The 24,416-nt window shown below is 39.8% G+C and overlaps 2 protein-coding genes across 3 annotated transcripts; both read right to left on the bottom strand.

Moving 5' to 3' along the window:
- Positions 1-239: 239 nt before the first annotated feature.
- LOC129438296 (uncharacterized) lies at positions 240-8,958 on the bottom strand. Of its 2 annotated transcripts, XM_073859813.1 has the most exons (7): positions 3,426-8,958; positions 3,237-3,329; positions 2,988-3,119; positions 2,206-2,556; positions 1,876-1,980; positions 1,013-1,080; positions 240-895 (listed from the first exon to the last, which is right to left on the bottom strand). In XM_073859813.1, the coding sequence occupies exons 1-7, from the start codon at positions 3,469-3,471 to the stop codon at positions 767-769; spliced, it is 924 nt and encodes a 307-aa protein (XP_073715914.1). In that variant the 5' UTR covers positions 3,472-8,958; the 3' UTR covers positions 240-766. The 2 variants fall into 2 exon arrangements, with proteins under 2 accessions (XP_073715914.1, XP_073715913.1); XM_073859812.1 differs by having other exon boundaries at positions 243-895; positions 2,988-3,329.
- Positions 8,959-11,820: 2,862 nt separating this feature from the next.
- LOC129418533 (zinc finger BED domain-containing protein 5-like) lies at positions 11,821-13,338 on the bottom strand. Its single transcript, XM_055173670.2, has one exon. It carries the CDS (start codon positions 13,336-13,338, stop codon positions 11,821-11,823), a length of 1,518 nt encoding a protein of 505 aa, XP_055029645.2.
- Between the last annotated feature and the right edge of the window lie 11,078 nt (positions 13,339-24,416).

The raw sequence follows: 24,416 nt of genomic DNA on the forward strand, positions 1-24,416 counted from the left end.
GTTGTTTAGTTTTGATTTATCTAATTAATACTTAAGTGCTACCTATTGCAATGGCATATATGTCATGTATAAAAGACATTAACAATGAACACAGCATAACTGTGACAATATCCTAGCAATGCTCTCTAAAATATTTTGCTATCACTGCGCTTATTCCCATTGTTGGTTTAAGCAGCAGAAGGGTGGTAATTTACATGGTTTTCACCACTTTGCTGTTAACATTTCTTTAGCCATTTCAGCATTCCTACAGCTTGAACCACAATAGTGTATTCACCCTTACAAAACAGTGCAAAACTGAGTTAATGTAGTGCAAAATAAAATATATGTAATGTGGGTAGTGAGCAGCCAGGCAGAGATTGAGCATCCAAGTGCAGTGTTTATTTAACTTAAAGTAAAGTAAAGCAACAGGCAAACATAATCTAAACTAAGAACAAGCAAACTAACACATAGACAAATAAACAAAAGAACTACTCAAAATTACAAAAATGAATGACACAGACAAAATTTCAAAATAAGAGTCCTTAAATGTGAGACACAGAACAGACTGGACTGGAGTTGAGAACCACTGCTTTAACAAGACATTTTGACTTATATGTGACAGCCTCAAGCTGAATATAACTTCTGGTCTCTGCTTCCACCTTGAGGTTTTAGGTTGGTAGTACAGGCTGTTATTTTAGTTATTTACTCCTAGAGTCATTTACTATTCTAAAACTCTATTGTGGATATTTGGCGTATGCAATAAAAGAGACACTTTATTTGATTTATTTTAATAGTAGTTTAAGCTGTGCTGTTGACATGCCAAACCAGAGTACAGTGTGTTGTCTGGGCTGGTCTCCATTTTCACTCGTGAGTGTTTGGTCGAGAACTTTACTGCAGTATAAGTCATTTCCTCAGACTAAAAGGAAAACAAATAACTGTTATTAGGTATATCCACTTATTTCCACCATCTTTGTTTATTAGTAAATACAGTTCCACAGAAACAGCTTTGTAGCAATTTTTTTATTTTACAAACCTTATTTTTTGACACATCATCACCATCATAATAAGCATCAGTATTCTGTATTTCCTTCAATTTGCTGTCTGTTATAAAGAAAAATACGACTTTAAGAATGTAAACTACCATTTATACACCTATCAACCATAACATTATGACCACCTGACTAATGTAGGTCCCGCTTTTCCCACCAAAAAAGCCCTCACTCGTTGAGGCATGGACTCCACTAGACCCCTCCACCAGAACCAGCATTCACCCTTCAGCAATTTCATCCACAATAGCTCATCTGTTAGATCAGACTACATGGGCCAGCCATCGCTCCCCATCAATGAGCCTTGGCCGCCCATTATCCTGTCGCCGGTTCACCGCTTTTCCTTCCTTGGACCACTTTTGATAGATACTGACCACTGCAGACAGGAAACACCCCACAAGAGCTGTGGTTTTGGAAATGCTCTTAGCCAGTTGTCTAGCCATCACAATTTGGCCCTTGTCAAAGTCGTTCAGATCCTTAAGCTTGCCCATTGCCCAGGAAAAATGGGCTTACTGATGTCCAATCCAGCAGACAAGCTGCTGTAGATGAAATTGCCGAAAAAGTCAATGCTGGTTCCGATAGAAAAGTCAAGTGGAGTCCATGCCTCGACGTGTCAGGGCTGTTTTGGTGGCAAAAGTTGGACTATTTGGCAGGTGGTCATAATGTTATGGCCGATTTGTGTAAATATTCAATGGTTATCATTTACAAATTATCCAATTATGTAGTATTTTTTTTTAAAACGAAACACTAAACATAAACATAAACTTATAGGTCAAGGAAACAGTACACTACAATATAACAACATTTTTAGCTTTTATCCAACACCAGATATTTTGTTGTAAATGTTTACCATTTCTCTTGCAATACAGCAGAATATTGATAGCAATACCCATTGCCAGGAGTATGGCGAGGCTGATTTGGGAAATTAGGTGCATATTCACACTCTTAATGTTGTCTAATGCATGAGAAACAAAATAATTAATCACACAGTATAGAACAAGCAGGTAAGCATTAATAAATATTGTAAAGTTGACCATATATTTCGTTTTCACATTAAGAACATCTTAATAATAACATTATACATTTTAATTAAGTAAATTAAATTAATTTACTTTATTGCTGTATAGTTTGTTATTTGTTAGTATAGGTACCAAATATATATTTTAATATTTATAATTACCAGCAGTATTTTTAGAAAAATTTCCAAATAAAACTTCACCACACATGGCTAGCGCACAATAATACGTTTCAAAATCAGGACAGCTAGAGTTCCTATTTGGATTTAGGTTGTAAATACATTTTCGTGAATAACAGTCAGCTTCAGAGTCTCCCAAGCATGAATCATTTGTATTTCCTTGAATATAAATAGTTCCAAGGTGAGATTTTTCTGAGTTATGTTTAAACCAGTAGATAGGATGCTTTTCATCATTCAGTGTCTTGGTTAGTATTAAACATTGCAGAGGAACATTTATCTCAGACTCGGTTTTAAACTTGGGCAGCTGTAGAATATGGTGTTTGCTGATTTCTGCTCCTAGGATGGGTGATATTTTGCATAAATTACTTATAAATGACATAATACAATAAAAATATAACAGTTTTTGATATAACATTAATTGGTAACACTTTATTAAAAGGTTGTTTGTATTAACATTAGTAAAAGCTACAGTATAGCCATATAGTTTTTCATCATTTTTTTAGTCTTTGTTCATGTTTGTTATTGCCAATACTTTTAATTATTAATTGTTATTAATGTTAAGTCATGGTGCATTAGCTATGTTAACAGATACAACTTTAAATATTTAAAAAATGTATTATTAAATGCGGAAATTAACACAAATCTAGATGAATGAATGCTGTATAGGTATTGTTTATTGTTAGTTCATGTTAGCTAATGCATTAACTAATGTTAACAAATTCAACCTTTACTTTTAAAGTGTTACCCAATTAATTTACAGTACTAACCTTCAATAATCAAAAGAGTTCCATTTCCAAAGTAAATGATATTAGACGAAGTAATAGCACAAAAGTATGTGGCTGCATCTGATTTTTTGGCCTTCATGATTGTCAGATTAAAACTCCCAATCCCTGTTAACACTGTAAGACGATCATTGTCAAGATCATTGTAGAACTGCTTTTGTGCAAAATGGTAAAAGGAAGAAGCAATAAGACGTGGATCTTGTCCAATGACTTGTTTGTACCACAACAACATACTGATTTGTTCTTTTGGAATAAAACAGGACAGTATCACATTATCTCCTTCTTGAACTGACAAAACTGGATCCAGTTGTATGATGTTTCCATATACTGTCGCAGTTGTAAAAAGATTAATTACAGACATAACTCAAATGATAAAAGGATCTTTAAAAAACATAGTATGCTTATTATTTAAATGACTCTTACCAATTTTTTGAAAGAGCAAGATGATCAAACAAAATTCTTTGCCCATCTTCCAGATCAATTTGGCTAAAAATACAGTTGGAAACCTTTATAACTTCGATCACGTGATTTTTCTAGTTCACCCAAATCATTACCCATTTCCTGGATCTGACACAGTTTCACTGCATGTTAGGCACACCTTTAGACAAATAAAGTTTAATTCAATGTTCCCAGTTATGTATTTGCAAATTTTTCATCAAATTAATTTCAAGTGAACATAAAAAACAAACTAAATAAAAGTTTCTTCTAAAACAAAATAAACTTTCTTTTTTCTGTTGTGTAACATGGCAACATGTTTCACTCATTATTTTTTTCCCAAAACATATGCAAACACTGTATTTGAAACAATAATTTATTAGATACTTAATATTGTTCGTTTTTAATTCAAATTAATACAAAATGTTATACAACAAAATATTTGTAGAATTATTCTTATTATATATACATAGTAAAATCAGTTGCAATGCCTCTTATAAAATATCTCTGTCCATGGTCCTGAAATGACCATGTTTTATAAATCATGAAACAAGCCATGTTTGATGAAGCATAATCAAGCATATCAAGCATAAGCATGTTTTATTTATTTATTTTATTGTTGTTTAAAATACTGTGATAGTTTTATTATTTTTATATTATTTAACTTGAATACTGTTATTTCTTTAACAAACCTACATGATTTTATTGCTGACACAACATAAATCACAACTTTTACCTTCATTCATTAACCCTCTGTAGTTTTGTGCAGTTTTGGCCTGCATAAACAACAAAAACAAAAATGAAGAATGGCATGTTAACTGATGATATATGTTCACACTTTAAAGAATTGGATTTGATTAATATAAACAATATAAGTGATAAGTTATATGAAATATTTAATTATATAAGTTATTCAGCATTAGAATGTAAAAATTTGTAACATTATATTCAACTTGTTTAGGATCAGTATGTTTAACTGTATGACAACAAAATAAAAATACAATTTCTTCCATTTTAGTTTCAATCTATTCATCTCACATTAAAATGTTTACTTAAAAGACTTGATAGTCTGACTGTGTGTGTGGCCACGGAAACCTTGTTTTTAGCAGCATAAGAAACTGGGGAAACTTTTGACCACTAAGTTCCATTGAAGGCTGTATGGTTATTGGTTTCTTTCCATTCTATTTTCACTTTGATACACTGACCACAAACTGACATTTTGCTTTGTGAACTTACAGCTGGTGATGAGGTTTAGAGTTCTGTGTCTCTAATGCTAACTGACAAGAAATCAAAACCACCAAAATACTTTGGGCACTTACATCAATTGAATCTACCTCATTCATGTATTCAGATTTTGTACTTGCCTAGTTCTTCCAAATATTTGTCAAGACTTTAAATTTAAAAGTATAGCATACTATGTATCAACCAAAAAATTAAAGAAAAATGAGTCTCATGGGTAAAATAAAAAAAAACTTGATGCATGTACACTGGCAGTCAAGGCAGCTGACCCACTTGACAAATTCAACTTAAATTTCCATTAACATTGTCATATGAATAAAAAGGATTTGTTTTATATCAGATCTTCTTTATATAAATGAGATTTGGCAACACAAACATAGGATGTGTCACCGACGGGGTTGGACCACTAGTGTCTCTCCCCTGAGTTCCACCTCGAGGAGGTCCCCAAAGATACCCCAATGATCGACACACGAGAGAGGATAAGTAATTTTAAAAAAACTTTATTTCATTTTATTAAAATGTTCTTGGGAAGGGGAAAGGGGAATCTAAAATTACGTCTTCTTGGTGTCTTTGCAGACAGGAAAGGCCCGGGCGCCAAGGGCAACGTGCCCACAGGGGAAAGTGGGAGGGGGGACTCGGAGCTCCCTTGTTCCCACGGCTGGGGAGTATATTCTCCTGGGGCCTGTTGGCCTCCTCCAAGTGAGGTTGTTGACGCGTGGCGCCCTCCTCTTCTCCTGGAGGCAAAGACACAAACACACAATGAGTGTATGGAACAAGTATAAGCTGCTACCTACAACCAGGCGAGAGCGAGATTCCTGAAGTCAAGGCTGGGGAATAATTTGGTCCCTCTTCTCCTCTCCACAGGGTCTCGGGGTGGCGTCTCTCTCTCCAGAGACAGAGGATGGCCACACACACCACAGCCGAACTCCTGCAATTGCAAGCAAAGGTAAGATAGATGTTGATACCAACTCCACTTGATTTAACTGACTTCTCCTCTCTGCTCTTTTCAAAGGTGACCTGGGCAGCTCTCCTCCATCCAGAGCTTTGAGGCCCTTGCAGCTCGTGGTGCGGCGCTCCTACAGTCACAGCAGGAAAACAAGGTAAGTAGCACTTTTAACTTTATTTGATACCTCTCCGTGTTCCACTGGGTGCGCCGTTCTGGACTTTACAGGGCTTTCGAGGTAGGTATAGCGTTAGCTCGATTCAATTACTCTGGGGTCTCACTGGACGTGCTGTTCTGGGCTTTACAGGACTTTCGAGGTAGGTATAGGGTTAGCTCGATTCAATTACTCTGGGGTCTCACTGGACGTGCTGTTCTGGGCTTTACAGGACTGTTTCCTTCACTATGGACAGTGTCTTGCTTCAATCGCTATATTTGGATTTCGGGACTACACAGGTGGGTATTTTACAAGGAAAACCATACATCACCTTGGCTTCGTTCAAGGGCTGTGGAGGGCAGGCTATTGCTAGCTTCTACTGCTACTCGTTGGGCCGGACACCACTAGGGTCGTCTCGGGAAAGGGAGCTGGATGAAACCGCAATACGGTACTCGTGCCGTCAGACTGATGCACCACTTCCTGACCCTTCCACAGGCCGGCTGGATACCTGATTCAGAGCGACAGGCAGCTGAACTCTCCACAACACAAGATATGCACACAAGTGAGTAGACTCGTTTGTAATCATTCACCACTCCCCGTCGGACAGTATGGTTTTTCCCCCACAATACCTCACTAGTTGCACTCACTCGGCTTCCTCCTTACTTGGACACACAGGCTGGAGTTATAGATGAATAGTTACAAGAAGATGGTCGCTGCCACCGCAGTCCACATAGCGCACACACAAGTTGGCTTGACCTAGGTGTAGGTACAGACAGCAAGAGACACGGCACAACACTGCAAGACTTCAGGTGCACACTTGTCAAAAAGCACACTCACCCACTGCAATATACACACACTTTAGTGATCAGAAAGGCCGGTACTCCACACTACATCAAGACGTCTCGTGGGAACCACTGGAGCCGTGCATGCAGGTAGCGCTGTTGTTATGTCAAGTAATCCACACGATAGTATATGTTGCCCCGTTTGGTCCCTGGCTTGCCCACCGGCTTCGTTCTCTGCGGTGGGGCCACTAAAACAGTACACAGTCTCCACACACAGAATTAATTTCCACTTTCTGATGTCCAATGCAATAAACAACCCACTGTACTCACGATTTCTGTACGGTTGTCCTTCTCTCACTCGTTTTCTTCTTCCAACAGGCTTCCAACCGGCCAGCAATGCTGTCTGATTTCCGCCGTGAGATCAGCTGTATACTCCTGCCTTTACTACAACACACATGCAGGTGAGCACATACCCCTTTAACTTTGGCTTCTTCAGACCCGATCCTTTGTTTCTCTCATAAAATGTCTCGTTCTGCCAGCAGGTCCTCCTTCAATGCTTCTGCCTGTTCGCCCCATTTCTACAACAGCTTCAACGCCGCTTCGCCCACAGTAGCTCGTTCCAACACACAACAGCAACAACGTCAACAACCTCACTGTGTCTTTCTGTTGTGGGTAGATGTGACTGAGAGGTCGTGAACAGATGTAAACACTCAGGAGAAGTTGGATGAGTTTGAGAAGATGGGATTTTAAATTTATTTACCCCAATTCAGGCCAAATAAAGGCAATAAAAATCATCAACATTAAAGAAGAAAGTAAATTGACATGAGAGTCAAAACAAAACAAAACAATCAAAATTTATAATTTCAGCTGCTTAGAAACAGAGCTTAATAAGAAATAACATTTGAGAGCCTACATCAGACTTATGTCTTCACCTCTCCTTCCTTTTTCCAAGACTGACACTGTTCGACTATTTATAGACCTGAAACACACCTCTGAAATTGGCACATACCAACACATAATACAATACAGGGGTGCCTCAGGTGAGCAAACAATAAAACCTTAACAACAGCCAAAATACTAAATATACAAAGCTAGAAAATTGCAGACCATTATTTTTATAATGCAAGCTCATATTTGGCAAAGCCACAATATATATTTACAGCTAATAAATTAAATTAAATGAATAAATCAAACTCTGGGTCACTTCCTGTTGACCCGGAAGTAATAGCGTCATTTCAAGCTATTTAAACCTGCCCATTGCAGCAAACTTCCCTTTAAACAGACCAAACGGGATATGCTGGTAAGACACAATGATGGTACCTTGAAACTGTGTTACCTTTTAAACTAAATAAACAGACACATAATTAATAAAAACATGTGTTGTGCAGTTATTGTGATCAGCTATTGTTGTGAAGTGAATGGCATGATTCGAACAGTAAGAGATGTGTAAATGGCTGTAGCTATAGCATATAAATCACCGTAGTGTTAGATGTCAAAAATGTGCACACAAAAGCTACGGGATAAATAAGTGTATTGATGAATGGCTGTAATTAACAAATGATTAGAAACAGTATGATGGTTAACGAAATACATAAACACACTATACCAACATATAAAGGTAACATACTCAGTCTTTACCTTATGGTAGGTAGCGCTCCGCTACCGTGACGGTAGCTATGCGCTCTGTCACACTTTCATGCTTCCTTTATACTTACTTTAGGCTGCAAACAGCCCAGTCAGCGATCGTCACGTCATCGCCTCCACCTGTTTCCCATTTGCGCTGATTCGGTTGCCCGGGGTTACCCGGAAGTGACGGGTGTTTGCACACTTCGGTCCGGGCAGAACTTTCTCTCACATCTTTAGTTCCGCCCTAAAAGTCACTCGTGACATCTGCACAATATATTAATCTAATATATATATACAGGGCTCGAAATTGCGACCATTTTGGTCGCATATGCGACCGAAATTTAATCTGTGCGACCTTAAAATATATTTGGGAGCATTTGTGCGACTGCCCATTTTGTTGTGCCGCGAGTTGATTGTGATTCTGCGTGCTGGCGCTGTCCCAGGTTCAGTGTTCTCTCCAACGATACATAACCAATCAAATTTCACCATTAAGTTCTTGCGTTTAATGAAGACCGCAGATTGGCTAATATGAGCGTCAGTCATTCCTTGTTGCCGTGAAGCGCGGAAATGTGAAAAGACGAACGCGCCGCGAGCATGACGAGAGCGAGCCGATTACAGCCAAGGTTATTACTGTATTTTTGGACGACGATCCGGATTCAAATGTAACTCCACTACCGGAAAATACGAGTTGACGTTAAAACTTTCAGAGAGAGTGGCTTAAAGATTTTGAGTGTCTCCGCTATGCAAATGTAACTTACTGTGTTTACTGTAAATCCTGTAAAACGGCGTTAATGACGGAATCAAAACATTTTAAGCGCCAGACGTACCTTGCTTAAACATGGCGAAAGTGCCAATAACACAAGACGTGTCATGACAAATGTGTTTATTATTGATGGAGACACCGACCTGTCTGTCAAAGTGTGTTTGATGGTGTATGTGCGCATGCGCTGGTGAATGGACATTCGACAAACATCCTTGTTGTGGTCCATGTTGCTGTGGAATACGACAATGCTGATGGTATGTTTTTTTTTTTTTAACATTGCCTATTTAGTAGTAAAAGCATCCTGGTAATGCAGTTATCAATACCAATATATATTAGCCTTCTATATTAGGGTCACTTTTGTAATGTCACAATTAATCAGTGTTTTACGTGTTAAATTTTCTATGTAATCTTAATCATGTTACCTGTAATTGTTAAATGATTATTGCTGCTATACTATTTCAACAGCATTTGGGTATTAATTTAGGAATTTATGCAGCAAAAAATAAAATAGAAGACCAACTTTTAAATGCTGGGCATAGGACGTGTAAAGCCCGGTGGTGGTGTTTTATTTTTAATAAAATAAATCTGTTAACATTTACAATGTAGTTGTGGTGCTTTTTAATTTTTGGATGGATGCGCCTAAATTTTTGCTGGTGCTCCTAACTCTTTAAAGTATATATATATATCCCTCAGAGATGCGTGTTGAGGCCATTGCTCTGCTCTCTGTTTACCCATTGCTCGACTGTGTTCCTCTGTGTAACTCCAACACTTTCATTAAATATGCAAATGACACCACAGTGATTGGCCAAATCAACGACAAATCGGCCAACAGGGAGGAGATCCAGAGACTCAATGCCAAAGAACTAACTGTGTATTTCAGGAAATCTAACAGAAGCAAACACACCCCTATTTAGATCAATAAGATCAGTGGTGGTCGGTGACTTTTTATTTGAGGGCAAAACCCTTCACAACTAGCCTGGGTGCCAGCCGATCTTAGCCCCGCCCACCACAATTTGAAAAACGGGGAAGATCGGTCTGGGGATTCACCGTTGAGGAGCTACTATGCGAATACCAAAACCAGCCGGCGAATCAAATTGTGAGGGCGGGCTTTATACGATGATGGACAGATGATCAACAGTAACGTATCAACCACGTCACCAAAGAGCGCGTGTGTTCAATCTGTTTACAATGAAATGGCTGCCGCTGGTGAATTCAGATGTGTGGATTCTGACATTGAGTCTAAAAGATATCGACAGAGCATTGATTTAAAAAGAGGAACAGAGAAACGCGATCAAGGCATTTGTTTATGTTTTCGCCGTCCTTCCTATGGAGGACAAAGTTAAAGAAGCAACTGAAATGGGTATCATGGCGATGCAACTCGGCGTGCACGACGAGATGGATATAATTAGCGGTCGTTGCCAGCTTCTTTTCGGAAGCCTGGAATCGTGTCTGCTGAATAAGTGGAGGGACATGCTAGGCTCCGATATTTTTCAAGCCAACGTAATGGGTAGCTATCGTCGTGGATGAAGTTCACCTAACGTACAAATGGTAAGAGATAGTCTTACTGTATGACTTAGTAAATACTTAATGTTGTGATATAAATGAAATGTTGTAAACATAGTAGGTGTTGATGTACCTTCGCTAACTCAGACTTAGTAATTACAATGATGTTAGTATCATTGTAGCGAAATTACTAGCAGTTCGGTCAGGCTGCTAAAGACGCCATTTCAACATCACAGACTCCGTTGCTCTGATTGGTCGTAGGTCTATCCAATTGAGTGCAGAGGCATTTTTCGGTTGAGACACGCCTCATAATTTTGGCTCAATGGAGCGGTATCAGACTCAAATTCTGACTAGAATTGAGTATGACAACGTCAGGCTACTTCACAACATGTATTTAGCCCATATCTCATGTGTAATCAGAACATATTTTGAATTCATGCCCCTCGGAAGATAAATCACTGCCCACCACTGAATAAGACTAAAGTAGTGCGTGTCTTCATCTTTAAGTTCCTGGGTGTCCACATCTCTGAGAATATGTTCTGGCATCAGAACACCTCTGTTCTAGTTAGAAATCCACAACAGCGCTTATACTTTCTCAGAAGCCTACATGGAAAGCTCATCTGTCCTGAGAGCCTAGTTAGGTTTTACCACTGTATCGAAAGTATCCTTACGAGGTCAATCACAGTGTGGTATGACAGCTTTAAAGTGCATGAGCGGAAAGCCTTGCAAAGAGTGGTGAAAACCACACAATGCATCATTGGCACCCATCTACCTGCCATCGGGCCCCATTACCATAGCAGAGCACATAACACCACCAAGGAATCCACACATCTCAGTCACAATTTCTTTAACATCCTATTCGAAATAAAACCACCAGGTTCAGGTACAGTTTTATCCCTTTCCAACACACTTGTGATGGCCCAAGAGGTGGCCGCACAGTAGTGGTAATGTAGACCACACACACTTACATACATTTATGTTTTTAATTTCTGTATTGAATCATTTAAAACAGGGGTGCCCAACCTTTTGTAAACCAAGATCTACTTTTCAAGTAGCCAACCTCCCGAGATCTACCAGTCCAGTGTCAACATTGCAAACCCATAACACAATGTTTCCAGCCTGCAGTAACTAACCTCACAACACTTTTTTTTGTTGTCACACAACTCCTAGACATCACAACACAACCTCTCTCAAACACACACACACACACACACACACACACACACACACACACACACACACACACAAACAAACACGCCAATCTGTATGTTGAGCAATAGTCATAACTGACTTTATTATGAACCACACAGAAAAATAACTAGATACAAAACAGGTAGCTTTGAGTTAAAAAAAAAAGGAAATCACTTTCTACCTTAGTGGGAGACCTGGCACTGGGAGGAGGAGGATAGCTTATCGTAGTCAGGAGTGTAGGAGCTGGTTGCAAGGCGTAGGCAGGCTGCAAGGTGGTCATCAGTCATTGTTGATCTGTACTTAGACTTGATGATTTTCATGTGTGAGAAAGCAGACTCGCACAAATAAGTCGATCCAAAAAGAGCTGTCAGGTTCAAGGCACATCTTCTAAGATTGGGATACTTCTCCTCCGCCAGTAGATTCCAGAACACTACATGCTCTCCAGGTTGAGCGGATGTTGATCTGGCTTTGATTTCAATGTCATTTTGCAATGTCAGAATCTCATCCTCAATATCGGAGCTTTTCAAGTCGAAAAGTGATTTTATTTTGGCAGCAATGTCACCAACATCAATATTTGCACCAAATGGATAACACATATAGCTGGCTACAGGCTCGATGGATGCAAAGTCAGTAAAACGCCTCTCAAACTCTGCCAAGATGCTCTGAACATGCTCCTCATAACGTGCACTGTTAAGCTGTGTCACACCTTTACCTTGACGTTGTAGTTCTGCTTGCATGTGGGGAAAGTTGCGCAGGTTACCAGGCTGCAGCCTGCTTGACATCAGCTGTAGCTTGCTTTTAAATGTATTCACTGAACTCATCATGTTGACTACATCTTTATCCTTTCCCTGCAGCTCTAAATTCAAATCATTGAGCTCGCCAGTGAGATCAGTGAGGAAAGATAAATCTAAAAGCCACTCGTGGTCCTCTAGCTTTGTATGGTAATCCACATGTTTTGAAAGCTTCAGAAAGTCTTTGATTTCAGGCAATAACTCTGTGAATCTGGCTAAAAATTTACCTCTGCTTAACCACCTAACATCCGTGTGAAGCAGAAGGTCTGTGTGCTCAGCATCATTCTCCTCCAAGTGAGCACGGAAAAGCCTTCTCTGCAGACTCCTAGCCCGAACTGAACACACAATCTTCATCGCAATATCCATCACTTCTTTCATATTTAAAATCTTTCCACACAACGCTTGCTGGTGAATTATACAATGATAATTCAGGATATCTGGGAAAGATTCACTTTCTTTGCACAGTGCAATGAACCCACTGGTGCGGCCCATCATTGCAGGTGCCCCATCAGTTGTGATGGAGATCAGCTTAAAGGGCGGCAGTTTAGTCTCGCTAACAAATCCCATAAAAGCATTAAAAATATCCTCACCTCTGGGGTGTCCTTTTAATGGCAAAATTGTGAGTAGCTCTTCCTTTGCGCTCATGTCTACAAAAACCATCCTTATGAAAACACACAATTGTGCCACATCCACCATATCAGTCGACTCGTCAAATTGGAGGGAAAAGTCCTCACACGCGTCAATATCCTTCTTCAGTTGCTCATCCACATCCACAGCCATTCTCTCAAATCGCTTTGTTGTAGTATTGCGGGAGAGTTGCACATCTTTAATGGCCTTCACGATCTCTGTTTTATTTTTAAAGCCGTCAAAAAGGCTATCGGCTGCCTCGAGAAAGGCTTCCTTCACCATATCGCCGTCACTGAAAGGCTTCTTGTATTTAGCAAGGACGTGACTGACGCGATAGGAAGCGATAGTTGCGGCCTTACTCTGGGTCTTCGGTTTGGTGAAGATTGACTGCCGCGCTGCAAGCTGTGCTTTTAACTCCCGCACTAGAAAACTATGTTGGTATCAGTGGTCAGGCGCTAGCATGGTTTAGGTCGTATCTAACCAATCGCTATCACTTTGTTTATGTAAACGAGGAAGAGTCATATCACTCCCTGGTTAAATACGGTGTACCGCAGGGATCGGTTTTAGGTCCTATCCTGTTCTCGTTATACATGTTACCTCTAGGAGACATTATCAGGAAACATAACATAAGTTTTCACTGCTATGCGGATGATACCCAGCTTTACATCTCCTCACATCCCAGCGAAACACACACGTTTTCTAAGCTAACAGACTGCCTTAGCGATGTTAGTGACTGGATGGCACATAACTTTCTTAAGCTGAACTCCAATAAGACAGAGATACTTATTATTGAACCGAATCGCTACAAACATAATATGTCAGATTACACGTTGCACATAGATGGCTGCACTGTGGTGCCATCTTCCACGGTAAGGAACTTAGGTGTGATGTTCGACAGCAACTTATCCTTCGATAGTCATATCGCCAACGTCTGCCGTACAGCTTTCTTCCACCTTAGAAATATCTCGAAAATACGCCATATACTGTCTACATCTGACGCAGAGAAGCTTATCCATGCTTTTATGACCTCTAGAATAGACTATTGTAACTCGCTACTCGGGGGATGCCATGCAAATCAAGTAAATAAGCTTCAGCTAGTTCAAAACGCTTCCGCAAGGGTACTTACTCGATCTAAAAAGTACGACCACATAAGCCCAATTCTGGCATCTTTACACTGGCTACCAGTTAAATATCGCATACAATTTAAAATATCACTACTCACCTACAAAGCTTTAAATGGCCTAGCACCCTCATACCTTAGAGAATTACTATCAGAATACAATCCATCACGCACACTACGGTCACAAAATTCTGGTCTCTTGATTATCCCTAGACTATCAAAAGTGTCTAAAAGTGGAAGGTCATTTTCCTACTTAGCCCCTAAGCTCTGGAATGATTTACCAACCGATGTCCGAGAATCAGACACAGTCGATAATTTTAAATCTAGACTTAAAACTTTTCTCTTCAACAAAGCATTCGCATAATTTGTCTAGTAAAAGTACTTAACTCGAAATAGTTATTTGTACCAAACAAAGCACTCGCGGTCATAAAACAGACCAACCAAATAAATAAATTAAAACCTTATCTTAACGTATAGTCGGATTGCGATTTTGGAACTTTCGTGTTCATGTGAATAGTATGCCATACAAACCCGTTTGCCACTGAACCTGCATTAACGACGACAGTGGGGCATCCGGCCTTAGTCAAACGGGTTGGCACGTACGGTTGGGTTGGGCTTTTGGCGCTTTCTTTATCTTGCGAATACTATGCCATACAGACCCGTTTGCCACTGAACCTGCATTAACGACGACAGTGGGGCATCCAGCCTTAGTCAAACGGGTTGGCACGTATGGTCGGGTTGCGATTTTGGCGCTTTTTTGTGTCCTGTGAATAGTATGCCATACAGACCCGTTTGCCACTGAACCTGCATTAACGACGACAGTGGGGCCTCCAGCCTTAGTCAAACGGGTTGGCACGTATGGTCAGGTTGCGATGTCGCGTTTTCTCATGATCATGTAAATAGCATGCAATATAGACCCGTTTGCCACTGAACCTGCATTAACGACGACAGTGGGGTTACAGGCCTTAGTCAAACGGGTCGACAGGTTTCATTTTCTCTTTCTCTTAAAAATCAGAAGGTGACCCTTAGTTACCATATATACCGTCGCAGTGGGCCCCCAATTTGCAAAATCCTCAACTGTGGATAATATAATTATGCCGCAATAGTTAGTCTGTCTGAAACTAAGCTGATTAAACCACATCACTGTGTGACACTTGCATTACATGTGAACGGCCCCTACGCTAATATGATTTTGTTTTTCTCTCCCTGTCCTGTCCTCGACCCTGAGGACAATGGGACAAACAGACCCAGTTCCGGTAGATGTGAAAGTCGACTCACCTCTGATCTACTGGTCGTCCATCACTGTGATGCCCAGCTGATGCCTGACCAACGACCACCGGCAGAACCCGCTTAAACCCCGCTTAATCCCCGCTTAATCTCCTTATCCGTTTATATGTGTTTATATACATATATATCTCCCAAGGGTTTTTCCCTCCTAGGACTTTTTATTTTTTTTCCTCGGCTCAACAACCCGGGGTTTTTGTTTTTTTTCTCCTAGGGGGTTTTTTACCCCGGGGAGGTAGCCTGCTTGGGCTTAATTTAGCTTCTTCTCCTAGACGTTACATTAGTAATACGCTCGTTCATAATGTCGAGTCATAGCCTCAGCAAATTTGACAGCTTATGCTATTGTGTATTATGTTGTGCTATCTGTCATTTTTCTGTGCTTTTACTGCTTCTATTAATGTAAAGCTGCTTTGAAACAATTGAGTATTGTGAAAAGCGCTATATAAATAAAATTGAATTGAATTGAATTGAATTGAACTTTTGTGGCACGTAGAGGTGTTTTTGCAGGGAAATCCCTCTCGTAGCTCCCGTGTACTGATTTAAAATGCCGCTCCAGATTTCCTTTCTTTGCCAATGCCACCGTTGCATTGCAGATCAAACAAACAGGCTTTAAATGAGAATAAACAAAAAAATAATCTTCCTCCCATTCAGGGTGAAAATGGTAGGTCTTTGCTCATTTTCCCTCGGCCATGTTAACGTTTATGAGCGTGTAACCGCTGTTCGCTGTCATGCATGACACGCGCGAAACCGCTGTTCGCTGTCATGCATGACACGCGCCACCGTAGGTTAAACGTCACCTACTTTTTTCTTTTTCTCTTTTTTTAAATACTTTTTTTGTGGACGTGTTGGCAAGGACTCATGATATAGGCTGTAGTGTACATTTAATTCAAAATATAACACACATAAAAAAACTTTTATTTATTAATATTATTTTAATTTTTTTCTACACCCCTCGCGGTCGACTTGGGATCAGCCCGCGGTCTACCAGTGGACCGCGATCGACTGGTTGGGCACTCCTGATTTAAAACATGTTTATTTCAGTATTTGTTATAATAATCACACACAACAATTAAGTCATTCATTTTTTGTTTTGTTCATTTTACATAGTTTCTGATTTGGAGTGCACACAAATTTACGTTGTATCTGTTATTTATACTTATTTCCATATGAGTTTCAGTTTACTGTGATGAGTGGTGTTGGTCTGCAGAGGGTACGTCAGCAGCTATGTCCCGGTGTGACAAAGATTGATGTCCGGGCAGAAACACAGAATTTAAGTTGCTGGTTGTACCATTTGCTGATAGGGCACAGGGGACCAGGGAAAATGGAAACCTTTGTTAAATATATTTCTTTAAGTGTACGTTTATGATTCGGTTAAATTTGGTAGTTGTTTGATTCTGTTTTGATTTGTTTAATGTTATGTGTTAAATGTAATTTTCTTTCCATTTTGTGTTATAAAAGTTGTTTGCTTTGTTCATTTTGGTTGTCTTGTTTTAGATGGCTAGTTTGCCTTTTGTTTGTTCTTATTGCTTTGTTGCAACAAGTTTAAAGGTCCATATTGTCAAATCTGAATTTTCGCAGCTTTTTTCATAACGCTGAGATCTAGTGGCTATGTAAGTACCATATAAGTTTCAAAACTTCTGTAAAATCCTGACATCAGTAACACACAGTCACCGCTTTCAGTCACCACCCTGAGCACTGTCCACCGCCCCACCCCTTTTTTGCCGAACAAACCTCCAAGAAATATCGCACGCACCATGTCGAGAAAACGCTGTTCAATCGATGGATGTCTGGAAACTAAATCATTGTACAGGCTTCTGAAAAACATTTATATACGAGACCAATGGTTAATGTTTATTTATTCCGAAATTCCTGAACAATTAGTTTGACATAAGCCGTCTGTTCTAAACATTTTACAAGTCACTGCTTTATCAGTGTGGAACAGTTTAATTCTGGTTTCTCCAATACACATCAAAGATGTGGCAGTCCTTACTTTGTTGGGTCCGACCTCAAATCCACAACCTGTGGGTAGTGATGTTACGTCTGACACCAAAGCTCTGATGCTTGCTTCAAACTCGTTTCGGAGCTTGTGTCGTTATATCACTAGTCACGTGAAATATGACGTCTGAAGCAAACACACTGGTTCATTCCTCTAGTGAACCACACTACTGTTTTGATAGCTCAATCTGACAAGTTTGAAACTTGGCAGCTTTATTTTTCATACAAGTGAAGCCAAACCATGGGAAAGCTTTCTAAACAGGTTTTGTGTACTCCAGTATCATCTGTTTCATGCAAGAGAATATATTCTTCAAAGGTGGTAAAATTTTTTTTAAAAATCACCTATCACCAAATGTATAGCCTATTATATTATAAAATTATTATAAAATATTATAATAAATATTATTATTCAATTATATTTCTGAAAAAAAGTTTAATGAATACTCTCATCCACATTGTCCAAGCCCTGTCCAGTTGGCCTTTGCCACATTATACATTACCCAACACCTTTTTTTGTAGTTCTAAACGTAGTTTCGAGAGGAGCCTAAACATTCACATTATGGGCGTATATAAGGCAGCCTTCCGGCCTCCCTCCTCCTCCCCATCTCCTCCTTCACTGCTCTCTTTCTTCCTCTGTGCATTTCTGTTGCAAGGGGGGGTTGAACTTGGGGCTCGCTCTCACTGAAAGTTCAGACCTCAGCTGTAGAGCTCCCTTCGAGGACAGCAAGCCAAGTTTGTTTACCATTAATCATTAAGATCTGAATGCGCAGGCGAACTATTGAAAAATACATAAATGTCCAGCCCAAGTCCAGTTAGTAAGTTGCAGAGTGCTGCTTCCTACAGCTAAATTTTTATACACACAAACACACACATTTTATTATCAAGGTGAACACATGAAATTCATCAGTATCTGTGAAATGCACCTACTACATAAATGGGTTTGAAACCATGAACAAAGCTCTGACTGGCTCTGCAAACTAAGCACGTAATAAAAGGGGCATTAACATTTTAGCCTACTTGCACTTTATGGTTGTCAGCTTTGTTGCATTACATTTACTCCACCAGCAGATGGTGGTGAATAAATGAACTGGTTTTACTGACAAGGTGTGCAAAAACAATCGTATGCGATTTATCAGCCCTAACTTTAAGTTACTGTCATGACCTAGTTTCTTTCTTTCTCTTTCTCTACATTCAAACACACACACATACAAACATCGCCCACTCTCATTACTCTCAGCCGCAGCTGTTTCCACTCTCTCTCTCCACCTGTTCCTCATCTTTTCTCATTAACTTAGGCTTTATCTTTCGTGTCTTGTCTTTTGTCAGATTGTTATGCAATGCAGATGTGCTCACCTCGGTTCTGGATTTATGTCAGCAATACCCTGTCTTGTCCTGTTGCGTGTGTGAAGAAACTATTGTTTGATGTTGGAATTACCCCTGCATTTGTTTGTCATACACAGAACTGTGGCTCTAGAGAAACTGTGACTGTACCTGTGTGGTGCTGCTGGCTGGTATTGGCCATCTCTTGCTCTCTCCGGGTGCCTAGTTAATCCCGCAGCCCTTTTGTTCGGCAAAAGCCACGGAAGATATTTAAGTTCCTGTTATCATTAGTGATCTGAAGACGTCACTGTATATTGTCCTTCGTTATCTATTATAGACTTTCCTGTGGCAAGACTATTAAAACATCTTTAACTGCTATCACTGCTTTTGGGTCCTTTCTACCACATAACAGTTACATTATGGAGCCAGGAAAACTGAAATTATATATTGTAAACAGTTATGCAACGCTAACGTGATGCCAACATGTTGCTTAATGGATGCTTACTTCTTTTGCCACAAGTTTTGCCTGTTGGTGTCTGTTTGTTTATTGAGTTAAACATGGTAAGGTTAAAATCTAAATTTAAAGTCTCTGGGTCTGTTTGGTTTAACCTAACATTTAGTGTACAGAAACTAACATTTAGTGTACTTCCTTGGGTACATTATTTCAATTGCATATTTCACTCATAAAACAGCAGGCCTATCAGAAGAGAGGCTCATGAATATTGTAGTATTAGGTTATTTACGGTAGTTTTGGAATACACAGGAAACGGTAGTGACATATACTGTGTGTGTTACGGTACTGAATATATAATAAAGAGTTATCAGAAGTTATGGCTGGTTGTCGCGTCGTCCTCCATTACAAAGGCTGTTGTTGTGCATATTAAACAACAGAACATGGTGTCAGAAGTGGGATTCCAGCGTCACTCCAAGCCGAGATGCTACAGAAACTGCATGAAGGTCATCTGGGCATCACAAAGTGCAGGGAGAGAGCTAAACTATCGGTTTGGTGGCCAGGTCTTAGTAAAGAGCTGACGAAAATTATTGAGAACTGTGACACATGTGCACGAGAGAGAACTAACCTCAGAGAACCGATGTTGCCTACTGATTTTCCGTCGAGGCCATGGTCCACAGTTGGAGCAGATCTGTTTCAGAAAGACGGCAAGGTGTACTTGGTCGTTGTGGACTACTTTTCTAGGTTCTTTGAGGTTGCAAAACTGACGTCGACAACTTCAGAGGCTGTGGTTGAACACTTTAAATCCATCTTTGCACGTCATGGAATCCCTGAGGTTGTGCGCTCCGACAATGGACCACAGTTTGCTTCAGAGTGTTTTCGTGTATTTGCACTGGACTGGGGTTTCAGCCATGTGACATCGAGTCCTCATTTTCCGCAAAGCAATGGACAGGCGGAGCGTGCGGTGAGGACAATTAAAAATCTTCTCAAAAAGGCAAATGATCCCTACCTTGCACTTATGGCTTACTGTGCATCTCCTCTGGCTACTGGTTATAGTCCTGCTGAGCTCCTCATGGGAAGGAAGATAAGAACGCGGGTTCCTTTGATCCCTTCTCAGCTTAATCCAAAGTGTCCAGATGTGAAAATGCTGGTGAAGAAGGAGCTGATATACAAATGTAAACAGAAACAAAATTTTGACAGAAGACACAAAGCACATAAGATGACACACTTGCAGCCTGGGGAAAATGTATGGGTTAAAGACATGTCAGAAAGGGGTACTGTGGTGTCTGCGGCTGGCACACCCAGATCTTATCTTATAGAGACACCAAGGGGTACACTTAGGAGAAACAGGTTTCACCTCTCACCAACTACGACTGCTCCTGTGGTCTCTTCTGATCTTCCTGACCTGACAGAGAGCCAGGTATCTCCACACTCTTCAGATTTAATGGTCACACCAGAAAGTCCGAAGGTTCACCAGCCGACGGCACAAGCTGCCAGAAGATATCCTACCAGGATTAGAGCACCTCCTGGGTATCTGAAGGACTTTGAATGTAGTTTGTGATACCCTGGATATACACTGAGTGGCCAATCGGGCAGAATAATCCCCACACTCGGTTGAAGGTTTTGGGCAGTCTACCCCATCCTTCTAGTTAGGAAAAAAAAAGTTGTATTGTTCAAAATGTAGAATTTGTTATTTAAACCGTATTGTTTGAGAATGTTTATTGTTTATTGAAAAGATAAATATTTCTTTATTTCAAGTTTATGTTGCATCCCTAAAGGATTAAAAGAAAAGTATCCTTATTTGGAAAGGGGGATGTAGTATTAGGTTATTTACGGTAGTTTTGGAATACACAGGAAACGGTAGTGACATATACTGTGTGTGTTACGGTACTGAATATATAATAAAGAGTTATCAGAAGTTATGGCTGGTTGTCGCGTCGTCCTCCATTACAAAGGCTGTCGTTGTGCCTATTAAACAACAGAACAAATATTACTTATTACAGGCCAAATGACCTTTCTTAGCAGAGCTCCTGAAAAGGAGCTGTAAAAATACATAAAGATTGTTTTTGGTACTTAAACTGCAAATATATTCTTAAGGACATCAAAATCTAAAATAAAACTCTAGTGCCGCCCAGAAGGGTTCGCTTCCCAGTTTGCCTAGTTCACTACCGTGGGTTAAGGAACTTGTAGTGATCGGCCAATAGCAGTAAGCCCAGGTTCCGTCTCTAAGATAGAAGACGGAAGGTTTACACATGCACTGGAAGGGTCAGATTTGGTAGGGATTCCCAATTCGTGAGATACTTACCGAGACGTTCCCTTTCAGTCAGTTACTATGATGTCACGTTGTGACCAACTGAAAGGGAATGTCTTGGTTATGTATGTATCCCTTGTTCCCTGAAGGAAGGGAACGGAGATGTCCCGTCCCGTTGCCACAGTTTGCTGTTCCACTGCTGATGCCGGCCGCGCACTGATGCTCGGCTTTCTCAGCAAAATAGCGGATTTGGTATTGCACCTGAGGCTTGTTTTATACTTGTGCGGCGGGGCGGCACCAGCAGATGCAAATACCTGCATGCCAAGTTCATTAGCGCTTTAGTAGCTTCTCGAAGTAGACTGGTCCCCTGAAGCGCGTTCCCAATTCATTGGTCATGACATGACGTCTCTGTTCCCTTCCTTTATGGAACAAGGGTTTCTTGCGTAACCAGTGGCGGCTCGTGACTGCTCTTCCGAGGATGCCCTAATTCAAAATAAGTGTTCGGATTGTCACGTGTGTGGTTCCCTTTTCCAAAATATGTGTCCTGCGTGACGAGAGATCCTGGGTGCATCACGTGTTTTGTCAAAGTAAGTGCCTGCTGCACACGTGTCAAAACCGTTTATGATAAAAGAGACGCTCACGTTCCCAAAATACACGCTAGACACTTCTTTAACATTAAACTCTGATTAGCATGAGATTATGCGAGTATCTGGCAAACGCAAGCGAATCTTTTATCATAAACACTTTAGACGCATATGCAGCAGGCACTTATTTTGGCATGACACGTGATGCACACACAATCTCTCAAAGGGCAGAACACATATTTTGAAATTGCGAACCACAAACATGACAAGGTTTATATGACGACTGGTTTATATCAGAGACTGCGATTAAAAAGCAGTGCTCCTCTATCAATATTGGATCCAGACAGAATGGCGCAGCTTATGTGAGTAAAACACTTTAGTACTATGTGTCACTGTGGCGGCCGGTGTTTTCTCTTCCGAGGGACACGAATTCATGCTGCACACGCTTTGAAAGGGTTTATGATAAAAGACGCGTGTTTGTGTGAGTAAAACACTTTAGCACTGTGGCACTATCAGTTGCGGCCGGGATTTCTCTTCAGAGGGACGCGATTCACGCGAATTCATGCACACGCATCAAATGTGATAAAAGACACGTGTGTCGAAGGGTTTATGTAAAAGACGTTTGTGTGTTTGTGCGTGTGCTGCTACACGCGCATCGAAAGGGTTTACCATAAAAGACACGTGTGTGTGTGTGTTTGTGTTTTTGTGCGTGGGTTTACGATAAAAGACACGCGTGTGTGTGTGTCAAAAGGGTTTATGATAAAATATGCGTGTGTAAGAAAGACACTGTGTCTTAAGACACTCACTTAACATTAAACTGATTACACATGAGATAAAATTGAAAGTTAGTTTGAACGAAAAACTGTTATCCAATCATAGCAGTGGGCGTTTACTTCCAAGTCGCCAATGCAGCCCGCCCATTAAAACTGATCATTTCTCTAACCAGCCTCAAAATCAGGGTACAAAATGGCCTATTACTTATTGCTTTTTATGTTTTTGGATGTAAAAACCATACAAACGTCACGAGTAGACCTCAGAAAACAGTATAAAACAATAAAAACGACAGAGGAAGGGCACCTTTAAAATGCAAATAAGCTGATCTCTGCACTAAGGCTATGTTTACATTAATGTTTATCCTTTAAAACGCATTACTTTTGCTACGTTTACGCCTTTCATTTACACTACACCACCGTTTTCGACTCTCATAAACGGATTTGTTCGCAAACGCTGCAGACCCTGTTTTAGTTTGAGAACTCAGACGTTGCCCTGCAGTGTAAATGAACGAAGACGGAGTCTTATGTAAACAAACAGCTGATTTCAACGCGACAGCGCATCATTTTCAAAGTTAAAATGTTTTTTATTCAGGTAAATGGAGGTTTACAACGGAGGTTTTGCCAAAAATAGTAAACATACCAACCAGATATTATAAACGCTATATCAGATTGTTTTAACATGTATCCGTATAGATTATGTCTGTTTTATATTTATGTTTGAGTATTGTTGGGTTTGAATATTGTTGTAATGTTGTTTATGTAAATTTAATTAGCTTATTACGAAAGATAGACTGTAATTTTAAACGCCATATAAGGCGTTGTAAAGGCCAATGTGAAGGGAGAATTGTAATGGGTCAGACATTATTTTCGAGTTTAATTTAAGTTTTGTTTGCTACTTTAAAATTAATTTTGTTTCATATAATTTGTCTCTTAATTTTAATCAATGTTTTGTTGATAAGTTTTGTTATATAAATTAATAAAACAATAAAATCAACGTCATGTTAATATTTAATGCTCGTTTAGCTGATTGCGCTTTTTGCTATTTCTGTGTTGCTAGAGGAGGACATGCACGGACCTCGCACACTTTTAAAAATTAACGTCATATTAATTTTGAATAAGTTATTTGGTGTTTTTCTGAAGAATACAGTCAGTTTGTACGAAAATTTTAAAATGGACTAAGATCATAAATATGAACTGTGAACAATTAACTATTATAAAATATCAGCGTGAAATGATTGAAGAGGAACTCCCTACATTAAAGCAATAACCATTTCTGTAGGTTAAAGCTTTACTTCACCTCTTATTATGTTTGATTGAAGTTTGCATTTGCTGAATTTTTTCGCTACTGTTTAGTACTGTTCACTTGAATGCTTCCTTTTTAAATCATAAAGACCTTTCTGTTTGGTTTCAAACATCAACATTAACCTATTAATCATATTAATATGTTGTAGGTGGGAAGTTAGAACAATATTAGCCTTCCCAAACACATTTTTATAGGTTCAAAAATAGTGTCTGCTGTAGTTGCCTGCAAAGGATCCAGATATGAATTTTTGTCAATATCGCACACCCCTAGGCTGCATAA

Source organism: Misgurnus anguillicaudatus, chromosome 21 (genome assembly GCF_027580225.2).
Source record: "Misgurnus anguillicaudatus chromosome 21, ASM2758022v2, whole genome shotgun sequence".
Lineage (NCBI taxonomy): Eukaryota > Metazoa > Chordata > Actinopteri > Cypriniformes > Cobitidae > Misgurnus > Misgurnus anguillicaudatus.